Below are 21,325 nucleotides of genomic sequence, written 5' to 3'. Positions count from 1 at the left end.
ATTATCCCTTGTACTCCCTTCTGTTCTGAGTTTTTCCCCTCCTTCCCTCCACTCCCTCCCCTAGATGGCAGGCATTCCCATACATATTAAATATCTTATAATATATCCTATATCCTAGGTACAATATATATGTGCAGAACCGAATTTTGTTGTTGTTGTTGTTGCAAAGGAAGGATTGTATTCGGAAGGTAAAAATAATCTGGGAAGAGAAACAAAACAAAACAAAAAAACAAACAAATATGCATTAGTCAGTCTTGACTGACAGATCATAATGTTAACTTATATCAAGCATTTAAAAAGACCAATACAACTCTCAGGATTTTTTTTTTTTTTTTTTAGCATGAACTCCCTCTATTTTGTTCATTTGCTTTCTTGGGACCTTACCTTTATTTCTATTAAATTTAATCTATTAAATGTTTGTAGTTTCATCCTACTGTATCATTTTACATCTGAATTCTGTCATTCAACATGATCACTGTTTTCCTGTGCAGGTTTTATAAGCATGTTCTGCTTTTATGTAAGCCATTGATAAAAATATTGCATAGAATAGGGCTTAGGGCAGAACCCTGTGAAGATCCCTCCAAGTTAATCTCAGTCCATTAATCACTTGCAGGCCCTAAACTGTCAAATCAGCATTTGGCTCTTTTACATTCATCAGTTACTTAGAAATGTCTTAAAATCTCAGTTGGTACAAAAATGGGATATTCAGAAGGCAACTATTTGTCTTTGGACTAAAATGTAGGGTTCATAGAAGCATCAATTTTGAGTTGGAAGGGACCTCAGAGGTCTGCTACATCAGGGCTTCTTAAACTTTTTCCACTCGTGAGAAATTTTCATGGCCTGTCTCAAATCTGAGCCCAGGGATTTTTGGCAGCGTCCATTCATGTTCACTGCAAAGTGCTCATGTTGTGTGTTCAGAACCAAGGCTATAGTGAAGTCACACAATACAACACAGGCAAGTGCTGCCAGAAACACTTTGGATTCTTTACTTGTTTGATTTGAATCCGTTTTTGATTGTTGGCATTCAGAATTCTTTTACTGTTGCTGAATTTTTCATGACATCCACACTTGGTACATGACAGAGACCATGGGGGTCTCTACTCACAGTTGAAGAAGCTTTGTCCTAGACCAATGTTATCAAATTCAAATAGTAGCAGGCCAGTAAACCATACTTAAGAATCCCGTGGGTTCAGCAACATAGTGGCTTAGAAAACCATATATGAACATAGCTTTATCTTGTTTTAATTTATTTTGTCAAAAATCTCCCAGTTACATTTTGTTTTTGACATCTTAGTTCTAGACCATCCCCTTAATTTACAAATAAGGAAACTGAGCTTTAGAGAGAAGAGAACTCCCATCATTTGTTAAGTATTCCAGTTCAAATTTGACCCAAGTCATCTGATTCCAAATCCATTGCTCTGTCCTTTGTCCAGGTGGAGTCATGAAGAGGAATCAAGGAAGTTGGAATCAGGTTGTGCAGGATCTTACATTGAGGTTAAGGAGTTTGTATTTTATCTAAAAAGAAATAGAGAATAGCAGGGAGCATGCTCAGTCATCTAGTATTGCACTATTTATGATGAAAATTTGTTAACTGTCTCCTGTGCATATAGTTAATGCTTTCATCAATTGTAAAGGATGAGCAGGTGGAGAGATGCTACAAAAAACTCAGGAAGACCTTCCCAATTTAATTACTGTAGACTTTTGTACTTGTAAACTTTAATGTGAAGGTAAGGTAGGGTAGGATGGCTGAAAATATGTCTGGGATCAAGAAATGTAGGAGTCTAAAGGTTTATAGATTACAAAGAAGCCTTATTTTTCTGTGCCATGAGCACTTACTTCAGGAGGAGAGTTGGGAGATGCTTCAAATGGCAAATGACAAATAATACAATTGATGGAGGTGACTCCTTCCCATTGTAGAAGTCATTTCCAAATCAGCTGTCTTTGTCCAGTCGGACCTTTTGACTTGTTAAGAGTAGCAAATGTGGTATCATAGATTTAGAGCAAGAACGGACCTTCAAGTTCATTCAGTTTAGTATCCTCATTTATAGATTAGAAATCTGCTGCCCAGAAATAAAAATAGATAATAAATACATCAGTCAATTACATATTACCAAAATCAAAATTAAGGAATTGATAACAAATGGAAAGAAAACAAAATTATAAGAAAATATTGGAACCAATTATATGCTAACAAAGCTAACAACTTAAATAAAATGTTTGAAGAGTTATAAAATAGAAATTACCTAGCTTAATGGAATAGAAGATGGTTTGCCAAACAATTCATTGTCAGAAAGAACAATTGAGCTAGGAATAAATATATCCCAAAGAGGGAAAAGGCAACTCTAAAGCAATGAATTTGGAAGTGAATTGTGTAAAATATTTAAAGAACAAATAAATCCTTTGTTACACGGACTTTTTAATAATAATAAAAAGATGATGCATCACCATGAGACAGTTTTGGTAATGATACCTAAACTAGAAAAAAATGGAGAAGCAAAGTTATAGACCAAAATTAGTCATGAATATTAATATAACATATTAAAATATAGGCAAAGAGGATGCAAGAATTAAATTAAAAACTAATACTCTGACTATGTTGCATTTCTAATACTTCTGTGTTAGAAAAATGATGAATGCAAGTCATATAAATGAAGGTTAACAAAATCATATTTATCAGTAGAAGCAAAAAAATGAAGCCTTTGCTTATGGTAAAAACACTGCAAACCATATGAATAAAAGGAATCTTGATGTGATCAAAAGCATCTAAAGCAAGGGTTGGTGTGATTTATAACAGAAACTCTGAGAGCTTTTTCAATCAGATCAGGCTAAAGTAGGATTCTTATTATTTTCAATTTTGACAGCACTCAGAGTGTAATAAGAAAAAGAAATGGAGAAAATAGGTATCGGAAAAGAGGAAGCAAATTTATTTACAGATAATATGTATTATTTTGAAAACTATCATGAATCAGTGAAAAAGTAAGCTAGACAATTTTTTCTACAGCATTTAATTAGCATTATTTAGCACTTTAAAGTTTGCAAAGTGACTTTAAAATTTTTTTATTAAAGCTTTTTATTTTTAAAACACATGCATAGATAATTTTTCTTGGACAGTGTGATGTTGCCTTCCTACCATGGTGACCTTTGTCCTCAGCTGGTTCCTCCTCATCTTTTTCATGCCCCTTGATTTGTCCCACAGGTTCTGTACTAAACTCTGTGTCCATTCTCTTTACACTCTCTCAGTGGGGGACCTCATTTGCTCCCATGGACTCGATCACTTTTACATAGATGACAATGAATGGATAGATTGAGCTTTAGTCTCTCCTGAGCTCTAGTTTTGTGTCTTTAGTTGCTGATTGGGTATGATCCAGTAGACATCTTAAACTTAACATGTTCAAAACAAAACTCATTATTCTCCCTGTTTCTGCCCCCACCTAACCCCTTTTTAAAAATTTCACTATTTTTTTTATTCCCCCTCCCCAATTACACACTTCCCCCACACATACTTTTTGTTTTTAGGGAGCCTTCATTGCTGTCTCTGACTCTTCACTTTCTCATCCACATAACAAATCATAGCAAATTTTGTTGTTTTTACCTCTTCAGCTTCTCTCATGGTCTCCTAATTGGCCTCCCTGCCTCAGGTCTTTTACAGCTTCAGTCTGTCCTCTGTTTAGCAGTGTCAGATTTCTGGCCGCAAAACTCTTGGCAAAATAAATAAAAATATAGTACCAAATAGATAATATTTGCTTGTGGTTTTCAAAGTCAATATGTTGTCCCCAGATTGGTTTTACTTGAGTTTGATATTCGTAGTCTATAGAACTGCCAAAGGGATTTTCCTGAAGTTCAGGTCTGACTTGTCACTTCTCTTCTTGATAATCTCCAGACACTTGTGTCTGACAAGGAAAGTTCCCCCCCCCTTGCATCTCTGCTCTGTTTTCCTCTACTGCCTAGCAGTGGGTTCCTGCCTCACTTAGCACACCTTCTTTTGCCTTGGCTCTTCTTTCCAAACACTGGACATTAGTGCCCTTCTTCCCATGATGCCGTTTTATATTGATGCAGCCTGGAATTGGAGCCCTTTTGCAGAGAACTGAATTTTTGGCAGCACTTGGATCTAGTGCCCTCTCTTAGAGGAGGCCTTTGCTGATTGCCTTAGCAGCAAGGCCCTCTCCCTAAATTTCCCTGCGTTTTAATTGAAAGTTCTGATTTTGTGCATCTCTCTCATAGAATGTTTGTTCCTTAGAAGCAAGTTTGATTTCATTTTTGTTTTCGTATCATCAGACTAATTGTAATTTTGTAGATTTGGTGATCATAGCCAGCCTGTCACATTACCTCAGAGACTTGTTTTAGAGACTTTAAGCAGCTTGCCTAAGATCCAAGGTGGAATTTTAACCAGGTCTTCTTAACTGTAGGTCTGGTATTCTAGACAGTTAAGAAGACCTGGTTAATTTAAGCCTTGTATTAACTATTTGTATAGATAGTACTAATTTCTACAATGTAAAGTTGAAAATAAGGTCTCTTAATGATCATGTTTCTGAAGCAAACATTTTACAGATAGGCCTTAATCTATTTTGTTTCACTTGTTACAAACTGCTTACATTGTGATGTTATAGTAATGGTTAACATGTAAAAACTAAAAATTTACAATATGGAATGACACCTGATATTTAAGCCATATAAATAATTTTAAAGTTTTCATGGCAAAGTGGAAATGATACAGAGAAGTAAAAATATGAATTTAAGCAGGAACCATTAAAACATTTAACTCTCAAGACTTCATGGATCTCTATTCACCTGGAAGGATGAAGCAAGAATGTAGAAACAAGTTTCTATGTAGCAATCTACAATTCAAATACATTTTTAGAAATGTGTAGAAAATGTTTAAAGTTGTGGGCTGTAATATAATGTCAAAAATTTCACTGCTGATGAATATATTAGTCACTAACGGAGCTTGTTGGAAATCATCTTATGTGTGATCTGTAAGTTCTCTGCCTGACACTAGGTGGCAGACTTTGGCTTTGTTTAAAAATATACAGATTTATTTAGGTGCCCTGAAAGAAGACCCCAGGGGAAAATATTATTGTTATAAATAGCCAAAATGATATATAGTTTCTCAAACTCATTCATCGCATTTCAAATCTTGCTACACATAGATAAAACTGCTTAAAAATGTAATGCCTCAGATGTTTCTGACATTTTTACAAGAACTAGATTATTAAAAATGACAGGATTTATGAATGTGCTACTGAAATAAGTCCACAGAATATCTGTGTGGACTTTAAATAAAAGTAAAATTTATATTAGTAAACAGTTGCTATTTAAACATTGTGATAAAACCAATAGCTAATGTTGTTGCCTACAAAATGTTGGAAATATGAATAAAAAGATTATAAAAATTGTAAAAAATTTCTTAAAAATGAAAACTGCCAGTAGTTTTTTGTTTTAATTTTTTTTCCATGCATGGAAAAATAAATGATTCAGTATAATGGAGCTAAAGAGTTTTAAAGATGGAAGGGCAGTTTCAGTAATAATAATGATAACAACAGCAGCAACATTTATATAGCACTTACTGTACACTGGGTAAGCCCTTTATAATTATCATTTCATTTGATCCTCACAATATCCTGAGGATATTGAAGCAAACATTTTACAGATAGGCCTTAATCTATTTTGTTTCACTTGTTACAAACTGCTTACATTGTGATGTTATAGTAATGGTGCTATTATTATACTCATTTTACTGATGAGGAAACTGAGGCAAATGGAAATTAAATGACTTGCCAGAGTCACACAGCTAGTAAGTGTTTCAGGCTAGATTTGAACTTAGAAAAATAAGTGTTCCTGACTCTAGGCCTGCTGCTGTATCTACTCTGCCAATTAGTTGACTTTGAAGCTAGTAACTTTAAGTTGGGTTACTAGTTGTAAACCAACCAGTTACATCATTGAGTATGACTTACATTTTTCCTAATTATTAGATGGTGGGAAATGATTATCCACTTCACCTGTATAGATGTAGTCAGTTGTTTCTTAAATTATCTGGGAGATAGAATTCTTAAACCAGATAACCATGAGGTTTATGTAGAGTACCCATGGGATAGGTAGGTAGGAGTCAGTAAAGATTAGGAGGAACTCTGACCCAGAAGGGAATTACTTCAGAAATGTTCCCAGAACTGGGATGTACAGGTTGCTGTTAGATAGTCGGTAACTTTTTTGGGGGGAGGAGGGGTCAAAGAACTTTTTTTTTGTAATTAAACTGCTTATTTTCAAAACATATGTATAGATCATTTTCAACATTCATCTTTGCTAGTCGATAACTTTTGACAGTATGAAAAGTCCAAGGAGTTTGGTAAATGGAAAGACTGGGCATGCAAGTTAAGAGCACAGGAATTTTCTTCAACAGACATTAAGTGCCTTCTGTAAGCAGTTCACTGGGGAAGATACAGAGAAAAAAGATTCTTTGGCCTCTTAGGAGATACTAGCTTAGGCAAGTTGAGGCATGTAATCAAGTAAATATAATTAGGATATAGGTACATATGAAGAGTAGAAAATGCACTGAGCTAAATAAGAACACTAAGGAAGGAGGGATAGGAGAACTGCCATTCTCTTTTGCACCAGGTTCCTGCCTTTAAGGGAAGGGTAGAAAATGCCATTCCATCGTTTTAGGTCATCTGTCCAGTCACCTGCTTCCCAAGGGAAGAAGAAAAATGAGCTTGCACTGAGGACTAGAAGCTTCAAGTTCCAGGGAAGAGAAGAAAGGCTTTGGAGCTCTAGCCTTTTGTCGTGTTTTGGGGCAAAGGTAATAATTGCATTCCTTCTGCTCTAAGCACTTCTCCCCTGGCCTGAGCTGCCTAAGAGAGGCCTGGGGACTTTTAAAATGCAGACAGTTCTTGTTTTAAGTAATTGTAAAGAATTCAGAAATAATTCCACATTCCCCCCAAAACCCACCTTTAATAACATTACTGTACAGTACTGTGTGGCTCCCTCTGCTTCTGACGTTCCACTAGGCACTCTGTAACTCCCAACCCCAAACAGACAACAAACAAAAGCCTCGAAGTGAATACAGCAGAGACAAGGCCTTTTCTCTCCCTGTCTCTGTCTCTGTCTCTTTGTCTGGCTCTTTCTTATCTCTGGCTCTTTCACTCTCTTTGTCTCTCTCTCTCTTTCTCTCACAGTTTCTCTCTCCCCCCCCCAACTCTTGCCTTTACATAGGAGATTTATACATATAGATAATTCTCTAAACAATCAAGTTTCTTAGTTTACTTACTTCATATTAGCTATTCCTCCATCCCATTTTAGCCATACACAAAGATGGTCATGGCTTTGATCTTGCTGTTAGCCACATATAGCCTATCCCCATGCATGTCTTTATCCCACTCTACTGCAGGGGTAGCTAGATGACACAATGGATAGAGTGCTGGGCCTAAGTCAGGAAGACCTGAGTTCATCCAGCCTCTAATGCTTAACTAGCTGGGCAAGTCGCTTCATTTCCTTAGTTTCCTCATCTGTAAAATGCAGTGGAGAAGGAAATAGTAAACTGCTCCAGTATCTTTGTGGAGAAAACCCCAAATGGATATAAGTACATTGAAGAGTAGAAAATGCACTGAGCTAAATGAGACCACTAAGGAGGGAGGGATGGGAGAACTGCCATTCCCTCTTGTACCAGGTTCCTGCCTTTAAGGGAAGAGTAGAAGATTTGGATATCACTGAAATGACTGAATAGTAGCATTAATCTCTTGCTATTCCAACTTTCCCTCTGCCTTGCAATCCCAGATCTTGTTCTTTGTCCCTACTCATTTCTTTCCTGGGTCTTCATCTTGTACTCCCCACTCCTCCATCTTGTCCCATTGGAAAACCAGTTCTATTCAACATTTTCCTGTTCTCTTACATCCCTGGATTCCTTATCACATCACAAATCTTGATCTATAAGCTTCAGCCTTGGGTTGTCTTCATTATCACTTTCATTCCTCTATGTGGGTTGTTGAACAAAACTAGAGAAAATCATCAAAGTGTGGTTACTGGTTCCCCTCCAAGTTATATCATCTTAATTGGTCCTTTACAACATCAAATGCATTCTTTTTTACATCTTCCTAAGCTCACTATGCTACTCACTGCAATGTCTACTAAGAAATGTTTTTAAAAATCACTTTTCAAAGTTTTCCTTCAGATTCTCTCCTCACCTCAGCTAAGAAGCTGGCTTCATATTTTATTGAAAAACATTGGTCACTTATTTCTTTTCCCTTCTCTGATATTGCTCAGATGCTTTCTGGCACTATTTCCTCCTATGACCCTGCTCAGGTGATCCCATTCCATCTCATCTTTTCTCTCACTTATTTTTATTCCCTTCTTGCCTACTGGCTACTTGACTCTACTGCCTACAAACATGTCCTTGTCTATTCCAGCCTTAAAAAAGCTCTCTTGATCTACCTATCCCCATTAGCTGTTATCCCATCTTTCCTTCTGTTTGTGGCTAAACTTTTTGAACAAGCTGTCTATGATAGGTGCTTTCAGTTCCTTTCCTTTCTCTGTTTCACGGTTCAAGTCCTTCCCAACAATCTCCCCCTCAATCTTTACAGCCTTTTTTAAACCTCACCTCCCCTTGCCCCAGCCTTATGTGCTCTGTGCATCTGGTGACAATGAGTTCTTGGTATTTCTTTCCTGCTTAAAATGCACTAACTACTGAGTTTCCCATTCTGCAAGAAACCTTTGTCAGTCCCCCTTAATTCTGGTGGCTTGATTGATTATGGCCAATTTATTCTGTTTATAAATTTTTTTGTGTGATTTGCTTTGAGAAAATGGAAATGGAGATCTGAACCACAAAATCTGGATGAGAGGATGGATAATTATTTCTGTTACAAAAATGTTCTTCAGTTTGCCAAAAAAAAAAAAAGAAAAAAAAATTCATGGAAAAGTCTTAACAATTTTCCCCTTCTGTTTTTAAAATGCTTCCTTTTAACATGTAAGTTTTCAGGGACACATCTGCTTTGTAAAGTCAGGTAATCTTATCTCTGGAAGCCTAAGTTCTAATTATTTTAATATGTACACTGTGTTCAATATGGAAAAAGATTCTATGATACTTTTCAATCAGTTGTAAACTGTATAATAAAAATGCATGTTCAGAAGAAAGAGATAAATCCTCTGGTTTTTTTTTTCAGCTTTTATTAATCATTTTGAGTCAGTTTATGGGTTCAGATATTGATTTTGCCATGACTTTGGTCTAGTCACTTAATTTCTCCAGGCCTCAGTTTCCATCTGTACATTTGATTGTAATCCATCTGTAAAATTGATTGAGTGATCTCTAAAGTTCTTTTCTATTTTAAATCTTATGATTAATCTATCATAATGTTAAGACAATTAATCATTAATTATCTCACTAATTATGTGTGTGTGTATATATACATACATACACACATACACACACACTATCTCTGTTTACTCTGTATACACAGTAATGGATTGTGCTGGATTTTGATTCAGGAAAACTGGGTTGCAAATCACACCTCTCATCTTGGACACATCATTTAACTAACCTTTTAGTACCTTAGGCAAGCAACCCCCTTAGAATTTGTCATCTGAGTCTTCCAAGTTGATATTAGTACAAAGTATTCCAAAAGTCTGCAGAAGTTTTAAATTGCTAAAGTTTAATAAAACTATATAAATCTTGTTAGTTAATTGTAATCTGAGACTTTTGGACATCCTCCTAGGACAAAATAGCCATTAGTAAGGACAAAAAAAAATCTGAGTAAGATTATAGGGGAAATACTTAATATATTGAAAAGCTTCCTTTTAAGTAGCACTTATTTTTTACATGGAAAAAGGTAATTAGCTTAATACTATTAAAGAGTATATTTACTCAAATTCATTCAAGTATTTATTATGTGCAAGGCCCTACATACCAAGAAGAGAGCAACAAAATGAAAAACAATTCTTGTCTTCATGATGTTTACATACAATTGTTCCTTAAATGAGTTGGGATGAATCTTTTCCCATTTGACAACATTTGTTTGTGTATTCTTGTAAAGTAATAAAACAACATTTCTTTAAAAAAACATATAACTAAACTTTAAATTAGCTTAAAATCTTAAAACTGGGACAAGGTGCATTTGAAGGGGTTGCAGCATTTTGCAGAATGTGTAGCTCATTAGCAGGAGGGCAGACGTTAGAAACTGTTTCTTGATTTCTGCTGGTTTCTCAGGAAGGTATTATGGTCTCTTTTTTGAGAACACATGTAGACTGTTAGATGCCTGCCTGTACTGACCTGAAGTAAGCCAATCGTTTCTTCCTGTGTCTAGGCTTCTTTCCAGCGTTCCAATAGCCATGACAAAGTGAGGAGAATTGTTGCAGAAGAAGGTCGCACAGCAAGAAATCTGATCGCCTGGAGCGTCCCCCTGGAAAACAAAGATGATGATGGTAGGTATCAGACAAAAAGGCTAATTTTAAAAATGTACATTGGAAATGACTTTTTAATTCTCTAGCAATCAGTCAGTCAAAGCACTGCTGCAATCCTGCTTAGTGTCAGGCTCTGGGGATACCAAGACCCTGCTTTCAAGGAATTCCTCGTCCCACTCTCCCACCTGTGGGGCAGGATAGGGTGGGCGTGTGCTACAGAGTACATAGATATACTAGACATTGTGGCAGGATCAAGAATCTGCAGAGAGTTCCTGTTCAAGGTGCTTCTGTCATGGAGCTCTGAAGAAAACCAGGAATCCTTGGAGAAGGAAGGAGGAAGTGCATTCTAGGCATAAGATACAGCAGAGTTACTGAGGTTGGACCTAGTCTGTTTGTGAAGATGCACAAGGAAGTTGATTGTGACTGGTCCAAAGGATGCGCATAGAGGAAGGAGGCACCCAGAATAAGGCCAGAAAGGTAACCAGGAAGGCCAAGCAGTGGCTTGTGTACTTGACCCTAGAGTGAATAGGGATGCATTAGGAGTTACTATTCATTTTTATTGATTTTTTAAATATCAACTAGATTTCCCTCTTTATTCCTCTTCCCCAGGGAGCCATCCCTTATAGTAAAGAATTACTTTTTTAAAAAGGAGGAAGAAGAGAAAAAAGCCAGCAAAATCAATCATTACATTAAAAAATATAACTGTATGCAGTGTTCCACACCTGTGGTCCACTCTCACTTCTGCAGAATACTGGACAGAGTTATCGTCCATTTCTCATCTTTGGGACAGATTGTTCTTTGTTTTCTTGGAATATTCATTTTTAAAAATTAGTTTTATTTTTTATCCTGAACTTAAAACATCAAAAAGGAGCATTTCCATATACATAACTGAAGACAAAAAGTGAGAGTTCTGTATGGAATTATGAATCTCTGTGTAACATTATTTTCTTTAGAAAATTTTATATCATGTATGGGATTGCCTGTCATCTAGGGGAGGGAGTAGAGGATGGGAGGAGAAAATTTGGAAAAAGGAATACAAGGGATAATGTAAAAAAAATTATTCATGCATATGTAATATCAAAAAATTATAATTATAAAATTAATTTTAAAAAATTAGTCATCTAAAAAAAAAGAAAAAGAAAATTTTATATCTCTATAATTTATACATGTTATTTTCAAAACTGTTCTTGACAGTTTTCAATTGTTTTCTTCTCTGCATTTAAAAAAATGCTATCATGCCTCCCTCCCCCTTTTTTCTGATATCACTATTGTTAAACCCACTTAAAAAGCCCTTCCCTCTCCTCTCTCCAAAAGAAAGGAAGAGGGAAAACCTAGATTGTAACAAACTAGCATAGCCTAACAAAATGAAGCTAAATAGTGGCTGTGCCCAGAAATGTATGTCTCGTTGTCTTGTGTCCCTCCTCTGTCTATTAGCAGATGTGTCTCTGGAATACATGGTTGGCCATTCTTTCATCAGAGTTCTTAAATGTTTCAAAGTTGTTTTTGACAATGTAGTTCTTATGAAAAATTGATCTGATTCTGCTCACTTCACTCTCTATTAGTTCATAATATTCAGGATTCTCTGAGATCATTTCTTACATTTGTGTCACATTTTGCATTCTTTTGTAGTTTCTACAGTATAGTGCAAGCCTTAGTTTGTTCAATCATTCCCCAATTGTCTGAAAGCTAAGATACCTCTTTAGATTCCTATTCTCTGATCCCCTATCCCTCACTTTTAATCACTGGAGTAATGTAGGAGCAAGATCGAATGAGGATGGATTGAGGGTAAACAAAACTTGGAAAGGCAGGGACGCCAATTACATTTCAGTAGTTCAGGCAAGAGGATTCAGATAGAGTGGTAGCTGTGGGAGAAGGGAAAAGGGGATCAATGTGGAAGATTTGGCAACTGATGGAGTGTGCATTGTGGTGGGAGCAGGAAAGAGTGAGTAGTTAAGTTGGCTGAGCAGAGAAATGAGGGTGAGTCAAGTTGAGGGGACAGACATGTTTAGTTTGAGGTGTCCTGTGGGTGTCTGGTAATCCAGAACTAGAATTCAGGAGTAGATGCTTAGGTCTGGGTATTAAAGAGCATCTGCTTTTTAGGTCCTGTGAGCTAATGAAGTAAGGGAAATTTGAGGGAGGGAGAGAGACGAGACAGCTCAGGGCAGCCCAGGACAGATTCTTTTGGAAGTCTTTAGTTCAGGAGAGGGGTATGGCTGATGATCCAGAGCACTCCCCAAAGGAGACTACTAAGACCCAAAAGGGATGGGTCTGGAAGATGGGAGAGACATGGAGGCATCTGTGAAATTGACTGTTATGAGGATTGAATGAGGTAATGTTAGCAGAGTGCTGGCACACAGTAGGTGCTATATAAATGCCAGCCAGTGTTGTTATTATTCATTTACCCTGTTAGCCTTCAGCCCTGCTGCTGTAATCTCCAGAGCTTTCAGGACTGCCATTCTTCTGGGGATTCATTCCTGGGTCTTGTCAGACTCCTTGGAGCTGCCATCTCTCCTGTGTCTTGTCTTCTTCAGTAAGAGTGGGAGCTCCTGGGGAGCAGGAATTGGCTTGCTTCTACCATTTTTGTCCCCAGGGCTTAGCACTGTGCTTAACACTTGGCAATCATGCAGTGAGTATGTTTTCTTTTTTTTTATTCATTTGTTCATTCTTTTCCTACATGTTCAGTTGCTTTTCAGTCTCCTTTGCTGGATGATTAGATCCTAGAATTATGGATTTAGAACTAGAAATGACTTTAGAGGTGACTAGACTAACTGCAGCTCTTTCCTTTTGTAGTAATCGAGGCACAGAGGTTAGATGACTTGTCCAAGATTACACAGGAAGTAGGTGGTGGAGCTGGGATTTGAAGACAGGTCCTTTGTCTCCAAATCTAGTGTTTTCCTCCATGCTCTCCTCGGAGGGTGAATATGCCCAAGGCCCTGTCCTAGGCCCTTCCATCATGTTCTGTAGTCTCTGGTGCTGATAGATATGGCAGCAGGCTTTTCCAAGCCCCAACTGTGTCACCCAGTGCCTACTGGCAGAGGTGTTGTGAGACTTGGACCAGATGATGGAATCAAAGTACTTTGTACACCTTAAGGTGTCTTATGTATAGATTTCTTGTCTGGTGAGGACTTCGATCTCTGACCATTCCATTTCCCCCTTGCTGAAGGCACGAAGTCTTTGTGGGATAGTAAAAAGATATATTGGTATGTGTTTAACAACCAGGCTATCTAGAAGAGGAAATGGTCTACCAACACACTTTTAAATTTAATCTGCATTATTAGCACTTTTTTTATTAAGCTCAAAAACAAAACGTCAGGACGTGCTGTGGAGCAGTTGTCCATTTCCAATGTTCATAGTAATCATTTAATAATGGGCAAGCCCTCCAGAGATGGCTCCAGCACACCCACACCTGCCTAATGGTTGCTTTGATTTGGGTGGTGCACAGACATCTAAAGCTCAACCTTTCCAACACAGACTTCACCTCTTCCAAACAAGACAGTGTTTGTCAAGGACATCATATCTCTTCTCATCATCCAGGTTGGCAATCTTGGAGTCATCTCTGACTGCTCACTCTTTCTCACTTCCAGTACCTAAGCCATTCGTTTGGTTGATTTTTTTTTGTCCATCACCCCTCTCATATCCATCCCCCTCTCTCCATTCACATGGCCATCACCCTAGTTCAGACCCTCAGTACTTCTTACCTGTACTATTGCATTAGCTTCCTCCTTCATTTCCCTGTTTCATGGCTTACCCCAACCATACTCCTCACTCTTCTTCAAGTGATATTCCTCAAGTATAAGTCTGACCACTTCATTCCTCTGTTAATTCCAGTGACTTCCTGTTACTTCTAGAATCAAATACCTATTGCTTTGTTTGGTATTCAAGTGCTTTGATAGCCTGACTCCAACTGACCTTGGCAACTTTATTAGATATCAGTCCCCTTCCATTATACTGGCTTTTTATTTCCTTAGCACTTAGCATAGTACTTGGCACATAGTAGGTCTTAATAAATGTTTGTTGAATTAATTTATTTGATTTCTCACACATGAAATTTCTTCTTTCATTCCCATGTCTTAGATAGGTTGTCCCATTATACCTAAAATGTACTCATCCTTAGACCTGCCATTGAGAATTCTTAGTTTACCTTCAAGGCTCATATTAAACGCTGTTATTGACCATCTGCCTTTTTTGACAATCCTCCATCCACCTTAAGACTTTGTTCTTAAATTACCTTTATTTGTATATAATTTAATTTTGCTTTGGCCTATATATTGTCTATACAATGTAAACTTTTCGAGGGTAGGTATATTTCATTTTTTCCATTGTAGTACATTTCATTTCTATGTAGTTGTTTGAATGATATCTCTTCCATTGTAGTGTGAGTTCCTTAAGGGCAGGGACTGTTTTTGCCTTTCTTTTATCTTAATACACTGATCATTTAATTAATGTTTGTTGATGAATTTAAAAGAGGTTCTGTTTTATTTAGAGGCAATAAGAAGTAACTGTAGAGTTGATTGAGTAATAATAATAAAAGAAACAATTTATATAGCATCTGAAGGCTGCAAAGTGCTTTATATACATTATCTCCTTTATTCCTTACATTAGGTACTCTTAGCATGCCATTTTGATCATGAGGACATTGAAGTATAGGGAAATAAAGTGATTTGCTAGTCATATAGCTAGTCAGTGTAAGAGTCCAAGTATGAACTCAGGTTTTCTTTTCTCCAAGGCCAGCACTCCATCCACTGAAAACTCCCAACTGCCCTAGGACATTTGTGTGGTCTTGTCTTTGTTTAGGGAAGATATTGTTGTTAGCACTCTGGAATTGACTATATTAGAGAGACTCCAAATGAGAGCTGATGAGGACCTGATCTGCGGTGGTAGTAGAAGAAAGAAAGTGGGGTGTGAGAAATATTGTGTAGAAATAGTAACTGATTAGATATGGGAATTGAAGAAAAAAATGAGAAGTTCGGGATAATGTCAGGGTTATGTGCCTGGAAGCCAGGAAAAATAGTGGTTTCTCTGATGGAAATTAGGAAGATGGGAAGGATTAGTGGGAAAGATTATTATTTCAGTTTTGGACATACTGAATTTAAGGTATGTCAGGGACATCCTGTTAGAATTGTTCAATAAGCAATTGGTGATAGAGGACCAAGAAATTGGGTTTCCACATATAGACATACCAGAGTTAAATCCATGGGAGCTGATGAGAGAGAATGTAGAGGAAATAGAGAAATGGATCTAGGATAGAACTTTAGGGAACACCCACAGTCAAGAGATGTAATATGGTTGATGAACCAGCAAAAGGTACTAGAAAAAGAATTCCCCTGTTTCATCTTGAAAGAAACTACAAAATGAAAGTTCCTTAGGCCATTATTATAATTCAAATTCAAAGCTCCCAGGTCAAAGAAAACATATATGAAAAGAACCAGAAAGAAAGATTTAGTATATTGAAACTTCACAGACACAAGATTAGGAACCACCACCTTTTAGTAACAGGGAGCTTGGAATACTATATTTCTGAAGGCAACAATATGGGCTTATAGCCAAGAATTACCCAGAAAGGACAACAAAGGCAAAAATCAACCCTGAAAAGGACTCAGCAGTCCTCCTATCAGAGGTACTATTTGTCAAATCCTTAAACCCCATTATTTAACTTGAAAATAATATAAGCTAAGACTAAAGAGGAGGGAGAATTGGTTCATGGCTTTTTTCACAGATGATTGTGCACTTAATAGAGCCTCCGAAATTGAGATACAATAAAGTAATGATCATTTCTCTGCAGTTTGTGCTCATTTTGGTCTAACAATTAGCACCAGGAAAATAGAGGTTCTCTACCAGCCCAGCAATATACTATTCATTCATGGAACCATTGGTTACAGCAAATGGAGACATTTTGAATGCTGTGGATAAGTTCACTTACCTTGGCAGTATATTTTCTAGTGATGTCCACACAGATAGTGGGGATGATGCATGCTTTGCAAGAGATAGCTCAGTATTTGGGAAGATTCAAAAGCAAATTGGGGGAGAAGAAGAGGTATTAGGCTGCCTATCAAAACTGAAGGGCTACAGTGCCATAGGGCTGACCTCATTGTTGTTTGTCTCTGAAACCTGGACAGTGTTCCAGCCATGCAAAGAAACTGAAATTGCTTCCATTTGAATTGTCTTAGGAAGATTCTGAAGATCACCTGGCAAGACAAGGCTCTCTAGCTGAAGTGCCAAGCATTCATATTCTACCGCAGAGAGTGCAACTGTACTCTGATGGGCTGCCTGCTTTGTTTGAATATCAAATGGTCATTTTCTTAAAAGACTGTTTTAAAGAGAACTCATACAAGGCAAGTGCTCACATGGAGGTCAGAAGAAAAAATACAAAGACACTCTCAAGATCTCTCTGAAGAACTTTGTCATTGATTGGGAGACATGGGAGACACTGGCACAGGACCACTCAGCATGGTGTGCTCACATCAAAGAAGGCACTCCGCTCTATGAGCAAAGCAGAATTTCAATACCTCAAAAAAACAAACAAACTGTGAGATGTGCTGATTTAGAGACATTTGCACTCCAAACGTTCATATGAATTATTTGTGCCTGACTTGTATTAGAACCTTCCAAGTTTGTATTGTACTGGTTAGACACAGTTGAACCCCAACATAGTGATTCCATTTTGTTGTTTTTCAAGAACGGAAATGAACAGCCAACCCAGCAAGACTGAGTATTATCATTCAGAGGGAAACATAGATCCTTGATGAAATAGTACTTTTAAATATTCCTGGTGAAAAGGTCAGAGCTGTGTAGAAACTTTGAACTTCAAACATAGGAGTTGAGAAACAGAAAAAAAAAATTAGATAGAAATGAATAAAGATAAAGGACTAAGCGTAGCAGAAACTTTTTATTCTAATGTGGAGTAAAGATATGTGTATACCCTCTTGAGCTTTATCATCAGAATCATAGAGGGAGTCTAAAATTTGAATGCTTTATGTGGTTGTTTTGATAATTTAAGAAAAAAAAAAGAATAATGAAATGGGATAGGAAAAGGAATAAACTGGAGGAGGAAAGGGAAGAAAAAAAGAGAAAATCAGGGTGAACAAGTAGACATATAGGCAATTGAGGATGGGTTGAGGGAAAGTGGCTCACTTTATTTTTTGAACCTTCACTTTTATCTGAATTGTTTGAAGAGGCAAGGACATGCACACACAACTGATTGCAGAAATATATTTCATTCAATCAGAAACCTGGAGAGGAAAGGGTTAGAAGGGGGAATTAGAGGGAGAGTAAATTAAGGGAATGACCAGTCCTAAGCAAAACATGCCCTAAGTATGTACAAAAAATATTTATAGTTCTTTTTGAGGTAGCAAAGTATGAGAATCTAAGGGGCTGCCCTTAATTTGAGGAATGCTGAACACATTATAGCAAATAAATATGATGAAATGCTATTGTGTTGTAAGTATTGATGAAAAATAAAATAGAATTTTAAAAAATCTGGAGTTCTTTGAGAGCCTATATGTAAAGGATGTGGCTTTAAAAAAAAACCCCACATGATGCAGTCTTTTTATGTATTTAAAATTAAAACGAAACAAGGACCCCTTAAAGAGTGATTGCTAAAGTTCAGAAGAAAAATATAAAAAATATTAATATATTTAGAATATATGAGTTAGAATATTTATTGTTCTTTGACAACCTATCATGGATTCCAGTACCTTTTCTTGTCACTTGATCCCTCTACCCCAAGTAGTTTATCTTCTACTGTCAAAAAAAGGTTAATAGGTGTTAAAGAGAATTTTTTCTTTCTGATTTAATTAAAGGGATAGAAAGAGCCTTTAGCTTTTTCTGAAAAGGGATGTTTTAGAGAAAAAAAATACTCAAACAATTTTGAGCTGGGAACAAACAATCTCTAGATCTCATAGGGGAGAATATATTCCAAATTGAAACAATATAATATTCCAGTTAGTATACCCAAAAGTTTTATATATTTAGAAGTCATTCTAAATCTGCAATCTGACTTTTTGGCTTTTATCATTAAACTCATTTGCTTCAGTCAAGGTTAACAGTGATCTCTTCATTACCAAAACTCTTAGTCTTGTTTTTTTTTGGGGGGGGGTTAAGGGAGGCAATTAGGGTTAAGTGACTTGCCGTGGGGTGTCACTCATTAAATTTCTGAAGTCATATTTGAACTCAAGTCTACCTGATTCCAGAGCTAGCGCTTTATCCATTGTGCATTTTAGTTGCCCTTCTCTTAAGTTTATTTTTAATTCTCATCTTTTTTGACCCCTTCAGCAGCTTCTGACCCTGCTGTCTATCCTCTCTTTTCTGGGTTTCCAGAACTCTGCTCTCTCTTGCTTCTCCTCTTACCAGTCTGATAACTTTGCTTAGTCTCTTTTGCTGCACCAGTATCCACGCCTCATGTGCTGTGGTTGAACCCCAAGGCTCTCTCCTGGGACCTCTTTACTCTCTGCCTTCTCTCACTTGGCCTCATTCTCTCCCATAAGGTTACAGGTTTGCAAATAGCTTCTGTGTTACCTTAGTCCTTTTCCTAAGCTCTTTCATCACCAGTCACCTGTTGAACATTTAAAATTGGAAGTCCCTTGGACATGTCACATTCCTGCCCCACCCAACCCAATTGGCTCTACTTCTCTCAAGAACACCATCAACTTTCCAGTTAACCTGAGTCACAATCTTGGTACCATCTTCTACTCACATTCATTTATCCCATCTCTTTCATTACCATATATTTATCTTTTCTAGTTCCACAATGTTCTTAGAATATATCTCTTTCTGTCCATTTACACAGCTGTCATACAAGTTGATTTCTTGGAAGTTTTAATATACCTAGTATGCGAACAAGACAAAACCTCTGTAAGTCAGTCACAGTCACTTTGAAATAAAGAAATATTTGATATAGGGCAGCTCAGTGATTCAGAGTATAGAGTGCTAGGCCTGGAGTTAGGAAGACCATATTTCAAATTTGACCTCAGATGTTTTACTAGTTCTATGATCCTGGGTAAGTCACTTAGTTGTATTTTCCTCAGTTTCCTTATCTGAAAAATGAGCTGGAAAAGGAAATGTCAGTCCCCAAATAGAATCATGAAGAGTTGGACACAACTAAAGTAACTGAACAACAGCAATAATATATGAAATATGATACAAAGGATGAACTGTGCATGCACATTTTCTTCACTTTGGTCTCCCAACCAAAAGCAGTGATCTTTTATGGGTGACTTTATACTTAGCTAGCCAATCTGTTCAGTGCATAAGTAGGAAAATCTGTAATCTTTTGCTTTTAAAATACTTATCTATCCATGAAAAAAATAAAAGTATTAAATCTTTTTAATTAAACTTTATGAAGTCATTAATGCATATGTTTTGTGAGTAAAGATGATAGAAAACCATAATCAGTTCATAGATATGAACTGATGCAAAGTGAAATGATGAAAACCAGAAAATGGAATTTTCAGTCCAATAAGAATTTATAATAAGTTTCAATTTTAATATTATGTATACCATGTCTATTGTAAAAACAAACGACGTTGGAAGACCTATGGAATCTGGTCAGAATGAGCAACCACCATTCCAGAGAACTTTTGAAATGTGCTGCCTAACTCCTGATCTTGAGGTGAAGGAGGCAGTGCAGAATGAAACATACACACACAAGGATGGATGGATGGATATATGTATATATTTGACTAAAGTGGAAATTTGTTATGGTTTTACACATTTGTGATGTTTTGTTTTTATTTCTGTTGGTGGGAGAGTGGCTGTGTGTGAAAGTTGATTTTGCTAATTGTAAATTAAAAAAAAACTCTTAAGATGAATTATGTAAAACACTTTGAAAACTTTAAAGTACTTTCTAATTTCTATGTATTAACAACAATAATTATCTCTGCAATAAATCTTAAAGTCCAAGAGTATAAGACCACAATTAATTTTTTTCAGCTTATCTCTTGATATTCTCATCTATTTGTTTTTACATGTAAGTTTTACTATGTTTTTATCTAATTGTTTGAAGACAACTCTTGGTATTTTAATTGGTATTTTATAACTATGTAATTATATTAACCCACTCATTTTTGATTGATAAATGGGCCTCCAATTACTTGTTTTCTTTATTTGTAGTTCATTGTAGTTTATAAGATGCCATATGTAAATACATATTAATTTACCATATGCTTTTATAGTAAACTAATTCCCAGAGATTTGATAGTTTGTTTTTACAAATGATCTTTTATAAGTTTTTATCTTTGCTTTTGGTAAATTAGAATTCAAATACTTTTTGTGGATCAGTCTTATATCTTGTACCTTTATTAAAAACATTATCTCCATAATTTATTTTCTTAAGATGACTGGATTTTTTAGATATACTATGCAATTTGTAATAATGATATTTTAGCGCCTTTTTTGCCAGTGTTAGTTTCACTAGTGCAGGGATTCTTAATTCATGGATTTCTTTTTGAAATATTTTTATAAGTTTATTTCATATAATTTATATCTTCCTCTGTATTTTATTTTTTAAAACTATTATTCTGAGAAAAGAGTCCATAGTTTTCATTAGGTTGCCAAAGAGAAATCCATAATCCTTTGTACTAATATTTTTTTCTCTCATTTCGATTTGTAGAATTTCTAATGCTATATCAAATAAAAGTGGCAGAAAAATCTTTTTAGTGCTGAACACAGTAAGAAATTTAAGTCTTAGACTATCTGGATGAATGAATTGAAGTTATTTCTATATAAGTAACAACCTTTTTTTTTTTTTTTTTTTTTTGCTTTATGAAGGGAAGTCTAAATGGCAAACTGGTGGAAAATCTAAGAGAACGGTTCAGGGCGCACACAAAACTGCTAAACAGGTACAATATAAACATTTCTACTATATGACTTTCACCAGTTCCTTAATGTTAATTATTGTATATTTGTTTTACATACATATTTGCATTTTAATTCAGTTATGCATACTTCA

The 21,325-nt window shown here is 36.2% G+C and overlaps 1 protein-coding gene across 2 annotated transcripts in view; it reads left to right on the top strand.

The window, feature by feature from the left end:
- The window catches only part of SCAPER (S-phase cyclin A associated protein in the ER), a 370,936-nt gene that overhangs the window by 9,665 nt on the left and 339,946 nt on the right, over positions 1 to 21,325 (top strand). Inside the window, exons 1-3 of one of the 2 annotated variants that reach the window (XM_074296500.1) lie at positions 6,658 to 6,790; positions 10,284 to 10,401; positions 21,145 to 21,215. Coding sequence is in view for 1 of the 2 variants with exons in the window: in XM_074296499.1 (XP_074152600.1) it covers positions 10,284 to 10,401; positions 21,145 to 21,215 (189 nt within the window). In the remaining variant the exon portion in view is untranslated. Of the gene's footprint in view, positions 1 to 6,657; positions 6,791 to 10,283; positions 10,402 to 21,144; positions 21,216 to 21,325 lie in introns of those variants that run through there. The other variant, XM_074296499.1, reaches the window with a different exon arrangement.

The sequence above is a fragment of the Sminthopsis crassicaudata genome, chromosome 2, assembly GCF_048593235.1.
Source record: "Sminthopsis crassicaudata isolate SCR6 chromosome 2, ASM4859323v1, whole genome shotgun sequence".
NCBI classification, from domain to species: Eukaryota; Metazoa; Chordata; class Mammalia; order Dasyuromorphia; family Dasyuridae; genus Sminthopsis; species Sminthopsis crassicaudata.
Note: the sequence above shows the minus strand (reverse complement) of the source record. Positions and strands in the feature narration are given on the sequence as shown.